Source organism: Camelus bactrianus, chromosome 10 (genome assembly GCF_048773025.1).
Source record: "Camelus bactrianus isolate YW-2024 breed Bactrian camel chromosome 10, ASM4877302v1, whole genome shotgun sequence".
NCBI classification, from domain to species: domain Eukaryota; kingdom Metazoa; phylum Chordata; class Mammalia; order Artiodactyla; family Camelidae; genus Camelus; species Camelus bactrianus.
The window spans coordinates 56,859,840-56,875,194 of record NC_133548.1 but is presented as its reverse complement, the minus strand read 5'-3'; the positions used below and the strand labels follow the sequence as shown (position 1 = coordinate 56,875,194).

The window sequence follows — 15,355 nt, the reverse complement described above, 5'->3', positions numbered from 1 at the left end:
TAACCTACAAAACAACAATACAGGTAGTGTGCAACTATGTAAAGCTGGATGAAGTTAGATAAATACTGAAGTAATGCATATTAAGTACCTTTGAGGGCAAAATACTTTTATCTATTTACGTACTTAAAGATGAAGTAACTTTAATTTTACATAAAGATGCTTTAGGTAAAGTTGCTGACACAGAGGAGGCACCTAGCAAGTTAGTCTCCTTTACATTCCTCAAGCTGGACAGAGGTTACAATTAATATCAGGAACATTTTCAGTAATATTATCTGCAGTCGACATTTGCACTGAGGATTTCTGCAGCTGCCGTGTCTGTTTTATGTAGGAGGCAGGACGGAAAAGGAATAGTTTCTATGTTTTCATTAGTGGGTCTCATTTTTAAGGAAATGAAATAAGGAGTTTATTTATTTATGAATATGGTTTTATATACTAAATTCTGTAAAAGTTCACCTGTACTTATCAATGAAAGGGGAGGAATTACAAAGTGAAAACATTGACAGCTAGTAGGCCACGAATCAACAAGTCGCACTGATTTATCCTTTGAAATGTGGTTTTTCAAAGCACTCTGAACCCTTCTAACGGTGACTTTGATTTATCTCTTAATGTATGATGATGAGTATGAGGTAAAAATACACATAGAGGGTAATAATAAATACTTAATGTGTATCTATATAGAGCCTTCTTTTCTTCTCCCACGGGTATGATGCAGTTTAATTCAAGTGATATGCTCATTCATTTGTTCATTCATTCAGCAAATGACTATTAAATTATTCAAATATATTTATTGAGAGTCTGCCATATGCAAAAGACTATGTAGATCTCTGAGGATACAAAAATCCATAAGAGGTTTTCTTGAATTGTCCATAGTCACTTATGGGGAAACATTTAAGTTCAAAGTAATCACAAATGAATGTCACAAGAGCTAAACCTGAGGTGTGTACAAGTTCAATAGGAAACGTTAGTTTGAGTGCATTAGTACAAACTGGCCCTGTCTAGAGGGACCAGGGAAGGTTTCATAGAGAATTATTGAGCCAAGTCTCAAAAATATATAAAAATTTGTCACATATAGAATGATAAAGGAACAGAAAGTGAGGTGGTGAGGTAGGACTGCAGGCAGAGGAAACAGCATATACAAAGATACAATTATGTAGAATGCGTCAGGGAAACAGAAAATGCTTTTATGAAGACTCAAAAGATGATACAGCAAGAGGACAACATCAAAAATGGTCATTGGACCTTTTTTTGGATTATAATCTTACAGATCAATTCTTGGGTCATATTGTCATAGACTAACAGATTATTTGAGTTTATGGTGACTTTAGAAATGGGTTAGACAGTCCAATACCCAGAGGTAAGAGAACTGATAAAAAATGAGATTAAAACAAAGAGTATTGACTTCAAAATTAGCACCCCACCTCCATGGATGGGAATAATTCTGCTATTCAGATAGAGAATACTGGACTATACAACTCAATCATAACTGGTAAGAAATTTCCATGCCAAAGGGCTCAGATTAGATGAATGGTATTTAAGTGTCTCTATTTGTGACGAACATTGGCAAAAACATATAAATTTGAAAGTACTGAATTTAATTCTCTGTTACAAAATTACTCAACTGTTCATCGTTTAGTATTGTGTAGCTTGATCAGGAAAACTATGTATGGTCTTGTTTATTGCATTGCTTTTTGTATTCACAAGTCAAATTTGCACATTTCATTTGATACTCATTCTTTCTTGGCTGCTGGTTTGATGCTCTTCTGCTTTGCTCCTTGCCTATATCCACTCAGTCTACATTCCTTTGGTAATTAGTGCCATATCAAACTATATCCTCAGTTGTAGCAAAATTTAATTGTAAGCATGTGGGCCAAATGCAGCATGTGGATTCAGAATTATTTTGTAAATTTAGGATCCATTTGAGTTTCTCTTTTTATGAGAAATATGTAAAATGAAAAGAGGCTCTGAGAAGACTCTCAAAAAAAACTTTTCAGAAAGCTTAAGAAAATACTCATTTGGCTCAGGAAAGAGACATTTGTGAAACTGAAAGTCTTTAAATTTATGAAAGATTTTTACAAGGGTTTGGAAATTGATTTGTTTTCTGTTCTAATGGAATAAAAAAGTGGAAAGGACTTAAGAAGGTAGACTTCCTAACAATGAGTATGGTTAAATATAATCATAAAAAGAGTTTTAAAAAAAATTCTCTGTTTCATAATACTAAGCACATGTTCTGTCTAGACTACCATTTTTTTGGCCTTCCCTGCAGATTAGAGGATGAATAAAAAATTAAACATTTTTATGGCACCCATATTGTGTGCCAGGTATTGATCTAAACAGTTTACATGCATTATCTCATTTGATTCTTATTTTCAGTACAGTGGCATACTTCCCATTATTACCCCATTTTAAAGAATTGACATTACTTGTCCAAGATCTCAAATATGGTGGTGGCAGTCTGTGTCACTTCTAACTTCAGATAATGAATAGATAATTAATTATCATATAAGAGTGGCTTTTAAATAGCATTTTAATTAGGTGACCTCCTGGAATCTCTTGCATGAAACATTTCACAATAAATCTTATAAACAGTAAAACCTCATGTGTAGACCAGATTTGGGGGGGGTGGAGGGGAGTAGGGGAATGGGAGTGTTAATTTAGAGGCAAGCCAGTTTGACTTGTTTGAGTTTGTATAAAATGATGGCTTGAGCAGTGATATCTTGAGCTGACTATGGCAGACTACGAATTAAATGTGTTTTAAATTAAAAACATGCTAGAGAAAGGAATAAATATTATAATGAAAGAATAGAACACCATGGTATAAGACTGGGTGGATTTAAAAAAGAAATATATAGAATGCCTTGAAATTAATATATATATACATGATTTATTAAAAATAAACATTCAGTAGATAAGTAAAACAATAGATTAAAACTTAAGATAAAAATAATGAGGTCTGAGAATATAACCCTGAAAGCAGCACAAAGAAGGAAGGAGGAAAATAATAGGAGCGATATGAAGCAATCAGATGGGTCAAATGAACAGGTCCAGGAAAACTATAACAAGATTTTATGAGAGAATAGAGAAAATGAAAGAGAAGAAATATTAGAAGAAACAATGACATATTTGTCCATAATTAATCAGAGTCAAGAACCATAATGAGTGCCAAGCAGAAATTTAGAAAAATAATACCGTATTGAAATTGCAACTCAAAAAGACAAAGAAAAAAAGTATTCAAACAAATCACATAAAGAGACATATTCTTAAAATGGAACAATTTGATTGACAGTGGACATTTTATCATAAAAATAGATGCCAGGAGAAGGTATGAGATAATATCTTCAAAGTGCTGTGGGAAAAATCATTGTCAATCTAGAAATCTTCATTTACCTATATGCTATATGCTGCAGAGTCTAAGGTGAATGGAGACAGTTCAGGAAAAACATAAAAAGATTGAGCATGTTTAAGCATCACAGATTTTTGCAGAAAGACCTATTAAAATATATACATCAGTAAGAAGGAATATTGAGAGGATTAGGATGCTAAAAATAATGATGAGAAAATAAACTGATACATGTGGGAGTTACTTTGAGTAACTCTTAATTGTAAAATAACAAATGGAGATACTAATAATGACAGATTTGGTCAGGAATAGAATGACTACAAGACAGAACTAAAATACTATGAAGTAATAACATGGAATATTGGGTGTAGTATTAAAATCATCAATTGTATAACTTTATAAAAATTAATTTGAAAAGTTAGATCAAATGAAAAGGATGATTAGCCCTTTGAGAATATATGTCTTAGGGGTGTTACAAGTCAGTGAGGTAACGGAAAACATTCTTATACAAAGAAAGGAAGGGAAGGAAGGAAGGAAAGGAAAGAGACAACTGGCCATACATATAGAAAGAAAGATTCCTATCTCACACCATTAAAAATTGAGGATTTGTCTGTGAAAGGAAAAAATGTAAATTGTTTAGAAGAAAATATAAGGTGATATATTTCTGAACTTGAAATAGGGAAATTTTTCTTAAGACACAAAAATGTACACACATAAAGGAAAACGTTGATAAATTTCAGTACATGAGAACTGTGTCTGGTAAAACATAAATGAAGTTAATAAACAAGTCAGAGACTGGGAGCAGATTTTTTCAGCACATGTACTAAACAAAGAATTAGTGTCCAGAATACATAAAGTACTTCTACAAATAGTAAGAAAGATAGAACCTAATTTAAAAATGAGCAAAAGCTATGAATGAAAGTTCAGACAATAAATATAAGAAAAGATGCTAATGCTCACCAGTAGTCAAGAAAATGCACATCAGAACTATAAGGAACTAACATGCATAATGTTTGGAAAGCCTTAATAAGTCTGATTATAACATGTCATCTAGAATATAGAACTCATACAAAGAACTAATAATGTAAGTTAGGAAGAAATTTAATACAGGTTCAGAATGGACACATCCTATGATCTAGCAATTACATTTTGAAGTTATCTACTCTAGGTAAAATTGTATGTAAAGACAGAAGCACAAGAATGATATTTGAATATTATTTTGAGATGGAATTTGAGGTGGAATGAAGCTGGGGTGGGAGATTTTGATTATATTATGAAGAATTTATTTTTTAAAAATTAATCTGAATCAAATATATCAAAATGTTCACATTTATCAAATCTAAGTGGTATGAATATGGGTGTTATATTACTTTCTTCTATCTCCGGGGGCCTAAATATATCATGATTAAACACTTAAGAGAAAGGATGTGTGAGATATTCAAAAACACTAAAGAACTGATTTTGAGAGCAGAAAAAACAAAAGGAAGTAGGCTTACCCATTATAATTAGAGTCAATGGGCTTATTATTTGTAGTGACTCAAACATTTTTTGACACTTATCCATAACTGGTTGACTTTTTGGGGCAGAAATATAACTATCTGCAACTGGGTTGTTGGTTTTTATCTATACAATCAACTATGGTGACTATTTCTTCTATTGTCCATATAGATAAAACGCAGAGAGTTAGCTCTGCCTTTGCCTTTTCATGTACATTGACCCTAATTATCGCACTTTTCCAGTTGACATTTATTATCGGGCTCATATAGAAACCACAGAGCAGGAATTTCCTTCCTGAGCTCCTGCATTATTTTTCACACATGCCATTCTGCACTGAAACTTACTGCTTTATACATCCATGTCCCCAACGATATATAACTCCTTGAGAGGAGGTATGGTATCTCATTCATTTTAGGGTCCCCAGTGCTTGACAGTAATAATGATAATCAACACATTTTGTAGAAAAGTATGGCTTACCTTTTTAATCATATAAGTAATAGCAGGAATATTTTCTCATTTTAGAAGACTCAAATATTACACAACTATATAGAGCAAAATATAACTGATTTCACTACTCTCTACAGAGATAACTAACATCAACATTTTGGCATACCGTGAATTGAAGTTAATGTTATATTTATGTTCTTTTAGTCATAAATTCTATGAAGCGTATACACGACACCTGCTGTTTGACAATGGACTAATATCAGATATTAAGGGCTATCCTGTATGTGTATCAGATATACAGACAAATCAAACAAATACTTAAATCTTTATTGGCTTTATACAGTAACTTTTTGTTTCAAACATGTATTTTCTTTGGTATATATTATATACCTAACCTAGGTAACTTTTCAAGCTACCAGATATTAGTTTCTAGGGCTTCATGTTTACTCTGTTTTTATAATCATCTATGATATATTTATATGATTTTTTTAAAAAAGAAAATCATTTGTGTGCTAGGCAGGAACTGTAGTTGTATAATTGTTAATGGTTTGATCTAAATATTGCATTTGCCTTGAGAATTCAGAGGAGGCTCACACAGTGTGTGTGTTGAGGCATGAACCAAAAGCTGCTTAAAAGGATTAATGTTGCATCTCAAACTCAGCTGCACTGGTAGGCTTCTGTCATATGAGAGGTATTAAAAATGAAATTATAAAGGAAAAGGTCTGTACAGGTACTGATGATATACAGATGGAAAATGTCTGAAAATCTTGTTTTCCACACATGGCAAAGCTGCAAAAGTTTTTTATCTCAATCAGCAGAGCAATGGTTAGAGACTGCTAGGATTTACTGTAGGCAGCTGCTACCTTCAATGTAGCAGGCACACCTGCCCAGAGGGAGCCCAGTGAAGGTGGTTGTGTAATTGTGGCAATGTCTCAGTTCCATTGACATGACACTCATCTTTAAAAAAACTTTTACAACTGTAAATTTGTGGATACACTTAGATTGACTCTTCTAGACTTTCCAAGTTTGTGGATTCTCTTACTTTGCTCAAAAAATATTTTTTGAATACCTACATTTTGCTAAGCATTTGCATAACATGAGCACGGGTCCTGACTACAAATGACCTACTCCAAGCTGCCCTATCTCCAAATGCCTATTTAAGGAAAAAATAGTTATTATTATTATTCTTAAATTTAAATCTTAGCTAGTAGGCCCCATTTAATTCTTAAGAATGCCACCCTGTAAAAGTTTATAAAGCCTTTGGTGTGTGAAGAAGGTCATTAAAGTTTCAATATAAAAGCAGAACCAACCCAGAAAATGATCAAGCACTAAAGATCTCTCCAGGCCCCAGTTTTAGTGACTTAGGAAATCTCAACTTAGGAAAAGTGCAAAAATTATTTTATGCTCTGGCAGTCCCATCAGAGTAAATTAACATTCTTTGATTTCCCTTATGATATCAGTGATTTGAAAGCTTGACATTTTTTGTCACCTCTTTATTGTCAGATTCCATCTTAAAATATTAAAATCAGAAATTTCAACTTACTAGGGATGATTGCTTCCCCTCCCCTTTTTATCTACTTTGTTCTATTTACTGAATAGTCTTTCAACTATAACATGAATTAGACAAAGTCATATGCAGGAATAATGAGTATCTTTAACATCACAGCAATATTAGGGTAAGCTGTGGTCCTGCTGAGTAGCTCTTTGAAAGCTAAGCAGGAGTTACCATTTATTTATTTGTTGGATTTCTGTGGTCCCTTTTTTTCCCCAAAGAGTACAAGGTGTGATGTGGAGAATTTTGTACAGGGGTTGTCTGAGAGAGTCAAAAGGAGATTAAAGGGAAGTAGAGTTCGTAGGAAGTGAGAACACAGAGCCAAAGTAACAGCTAATGGCAAAACCAAACCCTAAGTGGCAGTTAGGCACATTGAAGAAGTTAGAAGAATCTGGGCTGCCCCAAGGGTGCCACTGTTGGCTTTTCAAAACACTGAGTCATCTTACCAGAGCCTGTGCCCCTGGTGAGCACTAGACATTTCTGTTTAATAATCACATGAAGACCCGTAGACTTGGAATGAGAATCATAGACTTACAGGGCAGGAAGGGGCCTTAAAAATTGCCTGCCCAATTCTCTTAATTTACAGGTGAAGCAAATCAAGCCTAGAGAAAACCAGGAAAGAATTTAGAAACAAATCCAGGGTTGGAACCCAGAGTATTCATTCAACAAACATACACGGAATGTATTGTGCTAAACTCTGTTCTAGGCACCATAGTTTCTTTAGTGAGTAACATGGACATGGGTCCTTGTCAGCCAAGGGAGGCTGGAGAGGGATTCGAGAAGGTGAGCTGCCCCAACTGGAAGAAGGCGCGAGGAGCCAACACGGAGCAAAACAGCACTTTATTGCAATACAAGCGGGTGGCGCGGGTGGCACGGGTGGCACGGGTGGCGGGCAGCGGCGCTCAGGTGTACACACTTGTCCTTTTATAATGCTAGTGGCGCATGCGTAGTATTCATAATGCTGACTCAGTACTGGCGCATGCGTGTTGTTCATAATGCGTATTCATGCTACTAGCGCATGTGTACATTTACCTCTTACCAGGTGCAAGCTATTGTGAACTTTGGCCTGGGCCCCACGGCCTACCCACTTAAGGCTGCTGACAGTCCTGATCCCACACTGCCTTATGCTACTTCCAATTGCTTATGAGGGTATCCAGTATACTTTATAAAACAGCATTCTGTTGATTGAAGACCCAACCCCCTTTGGGGGTAAAGCTCAAGTGTCTTATAGTGAGAGAAGGGAGTTCTTTTCCAATTATCTTTAAGTAGGTTAACGTGCTTTGGTCAATCGGCATTCCTAGGGCACTTCTATCAGATCAGCTGGAAACCATTTGCTAGATTGAGTCTCATTTGTTTATTAGTGGAAGGAAGGTTTTCTTTGCTGAGATGAGCAATTTATTTTTTGTCCTCTCGTAGGATGGGCAAAGCCTTAGACATTATCTCTTATCAGAGGAAACATTTGTCTCTTAATATTGACTACCTTTAAAATGCCTTACATAATAGTCTAAGCTCTAGTAACATAATTGAAGTTGGAAGCACATAGTGGTAGAATCAAACATGAAAATTCTTCAAAAGAGCACAGTCTAAGAGTTGCCATAAATCTACCTTCTCAAAGTGATATTACAATCCTCCATTTAACATTGGATATCACTGCAGGGAAATTCTGTTTTGGTTTTTTTTTTTAAAGGGAGTAAATTGTTCTATTTAGTTTAAAGGTAGATTTAAGCCCCTCTCCACTCCCCAGTTTCCAGGCAGTAAATCTGTGCTTGTGTAAGAAGCCCACGTTGCTTTACAGGTGGAACCAATGAGTGTAGAAACTAAAGCCCTTCACTCTGGCTTTGCGAAATACACCTCATCCTCTTCGCTTTGCCCTCTGTCTGGGGCTAGCCTCCAAAGAAATAAGGTGTTATCCTGAGAGCTGCGGATAAGGTGGCTGATGAGCAGATAGGACTTTCCTTGGAACACACGGAGTTGAGGAGGGGGCAAAGGAAGGACACTTTTGTCTCCAGCCACCCACCCTAACAGCCTGATATTCTCGGAGGATCAGAGCAGGATTCAGGCTCGGGGCACACCTGTTTGTAGCCATGGGGCCAAGTCCGTGGTGGCCCACCCACTTTCCCGTGCCCAGCAGCTCCTGTATTGGCTGATTTACCTGTGAGGCTGTGTGTTAATGCCTTTACGCGGCTATTGCCTCCAGCACGTACTATAAAGGCAGAGGGAAGCCAAGCGAGGAGGGCAACTGCCAGAGCCGGAGCTGTGAGCCAGCCGGAGGTGAGCCGCCTCCCGGACGGGTTGACTGCGGCTTCCTTTCCTCCCGACACACATGGAGTTTGGTGGTGACGGCGCCTTAAAACTGCAGACGGATACTTCGCCGCCTGGATGTGTGTGAGCTGGCTAGGAAGGCAGCTCCCGCCCGCCTCACCTCCTGCTGGCAGGATGTAAATATACCTGCGGACTGGCCAAACAGGACTGCCTTTCCCCCCAGCCCTCTCCTTCCTCCCGCCCTCTCCCTCCGCTAACCGGCATGAGAGGAACTGAGAAAGCAACAGCCTGCAAGTGACAGCTCCAGCCTGATTCCGTTTGTCTCTCAGCCGAGGTGGGAAGTTGACTGTGCAGCAGCTTCACTGCGAATTCCTGTCATTGGCATCGCTATGTTTGCCTCGATCTGGTACGCCAAGAAGCTGGGTCGCAGGTTCGTGCACAACGCCAGGAAGGCGAAATCAGAAAAGGTATGGAGTGAGTGGGGATGAAGATTACCTTTTCCATTTGCCAGCTGCCTGCTCTGGACCGCTGGTCTGAGTGCAGACGCAGGCTTTTTTAGCTTGGGGTGAGAACCTGCCTCTCACTGGGAATTTAGTCCATGTCACTTACAGGAGGGGAACTGGTGGAGCCCAGCTACTTAGGGGAGAGGCATGGGGGTGGGGGTTTGAGGGGGTCAAGCAGAATCACTAGCTTTGCAAAATATTTGGTGAAACCATCAATTGATAGTGTCTCAACGGAGGCTTACTATTCCTTTAAATGGCATGGGGGTGAACGCAATTAAGCAGCTGAAACCGTTTCTTCAGGGAGCTCTCTAGTAAACTTGTTGCTACACTGGATTATTATTATTACAATCTTTGGTTCTGAAGAGGGCATTATAAATCCCTGAGCCTTTCCCCAGGACTTGTGTCCTAGTGTGTGTCCTAGGAGCACGTATTTAGGACTCTCAGTAACACTGACCAGACGCCACAGGGGTGCTTGATATCTTTTCAAATCAACAAAGCAATCATTTCAAAAGTGTTTGCAATGAGCAAGAGTTCTATTTATAATCGGATAGTCATGGCCATTTAGAGAATGGCTTTGTATTTCTTTTATTCAGCATGACTGGTTGTTTCCAGAGAACCTCTGTGTAGATTTACCTCATTAGTTATCTTTCTCTAAGAAATTAAAATGGCCTGGAAGTCCTGAGATGGATTACAAGCTTGCATCTCTAATTTGTCCTATGCTTTCAGAGGCACTGGCCAAACTGTCGTATTTAGGAAATTGGTATCCTATTTGTTAGGTTTTGGGGGAACTTGCAAAGACAACATTTTGTGAAACAGATTTTCCATATTACTTTGAGGTTGTGATCTTTGGCCCAGTATCCTTTCTGCCTTAAACCTACTCATGAGGTTGACTCAGAGGTGGCTTTCCTGGCCTGTCACACCGTCCTTTCTCTCAACTGCAAAGGTTCCTTCACTTTAACTTGCTATTTGTTCTTTCAGAGTGGAAATGTTGATAAAATGAACAAGAATCCAGTGATAAACGAAGATATGATTGTAGTGTGAAAAGAAAAAAAACATCATTGGAGTTCTGACTTGAGGGTTGTAGCCTTTTAGAATATCCAGATCTGGGAGTTTTAGAATGTTGACAAACTTGCTATTTCATGGCACTTTTGGTTGAGGGAGTGGTAGGGGGAGGCAAGGTGGGGGGGGGCGGGTAGAATTGATTCCTTTCCTTTTCCATATATCACAGGTAAAAAGATTACAAACCTAATTATCATATACCAGCACCAGATACATTGAACAGTTGGGTTTTGAGGGTTTTACTTTGTTTTGTTATGTTCTGCTTTATGCAGTGAGACTTGAAAGTAGCAATTGGAGCAAATGTTTTGAAAAAGTGGCTTCTTCCTATTAAATCTATAGGTTGTATGGATGAGAGGACTGTCCGGGACCACAAATGGCTCTGAAAACCACTGGGAGATAATGTTTTTTTGCCAAATTAGTATGCAGAGAAAAGTTGAATCTCCCAGGCACACTTAATTCAAACTTGGGCCTGAATGTGGAGAACACCAGCTCCATGAAATTCAATGTATGGGACCTAAAAGGATGTTAATTTAAGGAACTAACATGGACTTCTGCTTCTTGAGTGTGGGAAGACACTAATAAGGCACCTTTGATATCTGTTTCATTTCTGTGATGGCTAGTGCCAGAAGAAACCAAATGTGGGGTTAAGGGTTTTTAACTCTGTCTTACTCAGAGAGTAAGGAAATCAACATAGAGAACTGAAGTTTTTCTCTCTGAGTGATTAAAAACCAAAGGAAAAATTATTAACTCAGATGCCCTTGTGTTAGCCAGGGGAACTAGGAGGAGTTAATTTTGAACACTAAGTCAGATAACTAACATGAAAATAGCATCTCAGGTTTTTTTTCATGGAATTTGTATTCCTAGGGTTCCTGGAATAAATTAAAAGGTGTGCTGCCTTGAACAATGAACAACAAGGCCTTCAGTCGGTGCTTGGTGAATGGAAATAGTTTATTTATTCTGTGTACCTCATTTTACCATATGGCTTATTTAAAAGCAACTGTGAATTAATATTTTGTCTAATGAGTTCAGTAATAGACTTCAGCTGAGAAAGCAGTTAGCAAATGATACTGCAAGCTGGATAAATTCATACAAGGTAGTACTGTAACATCAGAGATCATATAATTGCAAATAGGGAGGGGGATATAAGGTGCTGCTGACTTTAGGTTGTCATGCTTTATTATAAAGGGGAGGATAATGCATAAAGAAAGAAAACTGTTGAATTTTATTGAGCAAATGACCAGTATACTTAAATGTGAAAGATCTATGGATAGATTCAGAGCAGGCTTTAGCATTTGGGGTATAAATCTGTATCAGAGGCAGTGACTGTGATTTTGTTTTAGTACCTTCTATAAATTTGGGCTTCTCTTTGCAATAAGTAACATAGTTTATTTTCCCCTACTCTAATAAAACAACCTGCACCCATCAGAGCCTACCAGCCCTATTTTAGCATTCAGGCATGGTTGGAGAAGTATATTCCTCCAGGCTGGGGTTAATTGAAAAGCTAATTGGGAATGTGCAAGTCTAAATGCCATCCCTAAACATGCAGTATGCCTTATTCATGGCTGCCTGGTCTACTGTTTTACCTCATCTCATGCCCACAGAATTAAATAGCAGCATGGAATGTAGTAAAAATAATAATAGTAATAAGAATCACAACAGTAGTAATATTAATGATAGTGTCTGTTTGCACACATTGAGCATAGACTGCTTTGTGCAGAGCTTCACTTAATCCTAAAAGGTAGAAATTGTTTTTCTTGAGTCCTAGAGAAAGGAGTAGCTAGCCCAAGGTCACAGAGTTACTAGTGTCAGTGCTAGAATCTGAAACTGACTTTATCCAAGCTATTCCAAAACTGAGTCTGTAGCACTCTCTTCCATCCATCTATCCTGTCTTAGTAAGTCATGAGGTTTACAGAATCAAAGTTACTGATCGTGTAACTCAACCCCCTTATTTCAGATAAGACTATACCTAAGTTATCTTAAATAGACAGTTGTCTGCCCTGTTATTAAAGACTTCACAGTCTTTGTCCTCTTCAGTTAGATAAGTGTATTGAGCTATCATCTTGGCACCTATTATTCCTTTTAGATAGCTAGTAATTGTCATATCATTATAACCTAAACAATTGCACTTGTATTCATTTCTTCTCTTATAGAAACCAAAGATGTCTTTTATCCAAAAAAGACCTAAATGCTTGGCACTTGTAGGTACATTTTCTTTTTAGAGTAAGTCAAAGATGCTGGCTGATTCACATTATCATTGTTCTAGAAAAGAAAAATGAAAGGCTCCTTACTATTCTTAAAATAAATACATTTCATTAAAAAGAGTTTGTGCATACCAGCAAATTCTGTGAATGAAATTATTTTAAATGTGATGATAAGAAATCAAGACTGCCTGGCTGCAATAGAATACCTCCATTCAAATAATTATTTTTTATTTTGACCCTTTGTAATTAATGCAGAAGTTAAGTGTCTTTTGGCCTGTTTGCCACATTTCAACTTAAATTGCTTAATTTAGTCAATTTCTAGACTGTATTATTTTAAAAGGGCAGGTTTAAGAGAAACTGAATTGCAGTTTCTGGTAGCAATAAGATGCAAGAGTATAAAACACTCGAACTTGTGAACCTTCACTGGTGCATCAGCACTGCTCTGTCACTGGTTTTTGTTTTAATTTTTATATTTTTCTTTTAAGCATACACCATGAAAAGTAGATGCATGATGCATTTAGAAAAGACTGGCATCAACATCCATCACCTGATAGACACAACTGTGGATGAGCTTGGCAGTGATATATATCCTATGAGTGATGTAACTGAGCTCAGTATTCTGACATTAGGCAACATTCACCTTGGAGAATTCTTTAAGAACCAACACACTTGGTTCTACCCTCCTCCGCATCTAAACCAAACACATTAGTTCAACATAAACCAAAATCAAAAGGGCAATATAATAATGCATTTTCTGGCAATATGGCCAAAAAGAGAATACTGTCCTGGGTGAGCCTCATATAACATATAGAGCATTGAGCTTAAGGTGAGGACTTGGAGGGAGGGAAATAAATTAGTCCTATTCTTTGCTATTTAGCCTGAAGCCAGTCATTTGGCTTCTCTAGGCCTCAGTTTTCTCTTTGTCAAATAGAAGTAACATTTATGCTCCAGTAGAACCCCAGTGTCCTAAGGAGACACTCCAAACCCCTTAACATGTAACATGTCTACAAAGTTCATCATGATATGGCCGCTGCTTTTCTGTCTGCCATCACACCTTGCCCCTCTTCCATAGGCACTCTAAATCCAGCATTCTGAACTATTTTCAAATTCCTGAATGTCCTATGCTTTTTCTAGCTTCTAGGATTTTTCTTATCCTGTTTGGCTGACTAGTAAACTACAGCCTAGTTGTAACCCTAAATAATTATACCCTAGACTTAGCAGGACATTATCATCGCTAGGAAACCTTTCCTGGCCCCTACAAGCCTAGGATGGTCTTCCATCATCTTTATTTCTCTGTATTTCTCATTAAAGTGTGGATTCTCTGACATGAAGGACTATTCAGTCTTTTTCATCATATTTTCAGGGCCTAAAAGACTGCCTAGAGTATGGTTGTCTTTCATACTCTATTCCAATGACTCTAGGTTTCATCACCTGTAAGATGCACCATTATTTCATGTATTACCAAGAAAAAGAAAAAAGATTATCAATGGAACTATAACATATCATCAATTGCAAGATGCATCTGTATTTCAAAGATGTTAAAATGTGAAAAAAAATTATTTTTAAAATTAATGAAGTATGACACAGTTGAAAATGAATAATGAATGGGTTTATTTTTGAGGATTAAATGAGTTAATATAAATAGTTTAAAGGTTATATTTGCTATCAAGTCACTTTTGTTTCTTTCAAATCATAATAATAGTTTGCATGGGGAAATAGATAATCCTAAAATATATCATCCGTTTTGTTCTGTGCTGATCTTCAACAAGGAAGAGAAATAGAGGGCAAATGAAAATGAAGGTTATAGAAGAGATTGATTAAAAGCCGTAATCAAACTGGAGCCACTTAGGTTGCAAAAGAGAAACCTTAAGAAGCCTCTGGCCTCTCGCCATATATTTATATGTCTAAACAACAACAATAATGATAGCTAACTTTTGTTGAATTCTTTCTATGGACTAGGAACTGCGCTAATATGAGGATCTAGTGAGATCATTACTATTACTAATTTTTAGAGCAAAAACACATCACCAGTAGGTGGCTGGGATTAGATTGGGTGGCTCACTCTAAGCTCAAGCTCTTAACCAGTAAACAATACTTTCTTTGCATATGCACATACATATAGAGTTCTGTATATTACACTGTAAGGATGATGTATGTTTATAGTGACCTAGATATCAAGCTTATTTCCCGTATGAAAGGTAAATATAAGAAGTGAATTTAAGTGCAAAATCAGAAATTTAGCTTCGGCATAAGAAGAAATGTCCTGATGTTGAAGATTCTCCAATCCTCGGTGAATGATAGAATCTTCCTGTGTCTATTTTTGCCTCATGGCAGCTTGAAGAGTAGCCTGATCCAGAGAGAGGGATGGACAGATTGTCCTCTCAGGTCCTTTCTCAGAGCCTTCTGAGTCTTTGAGAGCTCATCGGTCGTGAGCAGCAGCATGACTCAGCGCCAGTGTCTGTCTAGCTGTGGTGACAGAGAGGACAGGTGTTCGTCC

At 37.2% G+C, this 15,355-nt stretch overlaps 1 protein-coding gene across 12 annotated transcripts in view; it reads left to right on the top strand.

Moving 5' to 3' along the window:
• DLG2 (discs large MAGUK scaffold protein 2) overlaps window positions 1-15,355 on the top strand; it is a 1,731,178-nt gene that overhangs the window by 903,187 nt on the left and 812,636 nt on the right. The window contains exon 1 of one of the 12 annotated variants that reach the window (XM_045509096.2): window positions 9,043-9,562. The exons of 10 other annotated variants lie outside the window; for them this stretch is intronic. In XM_045509096.2, the coding sequence (XP_045365052.1) occupies window positions 9,485-9,562 (78 nt within the window). In that variant the 5' untranslated portion in view covers window positions 9,043-9,484. Of the gene's footprint in view, window positions 1-9,042; window positions 9,563-15,355 lie in introns of those variants that run through there. One more of the 12 variants, XM_010973432.3, reaches the window with a different exon arrangement.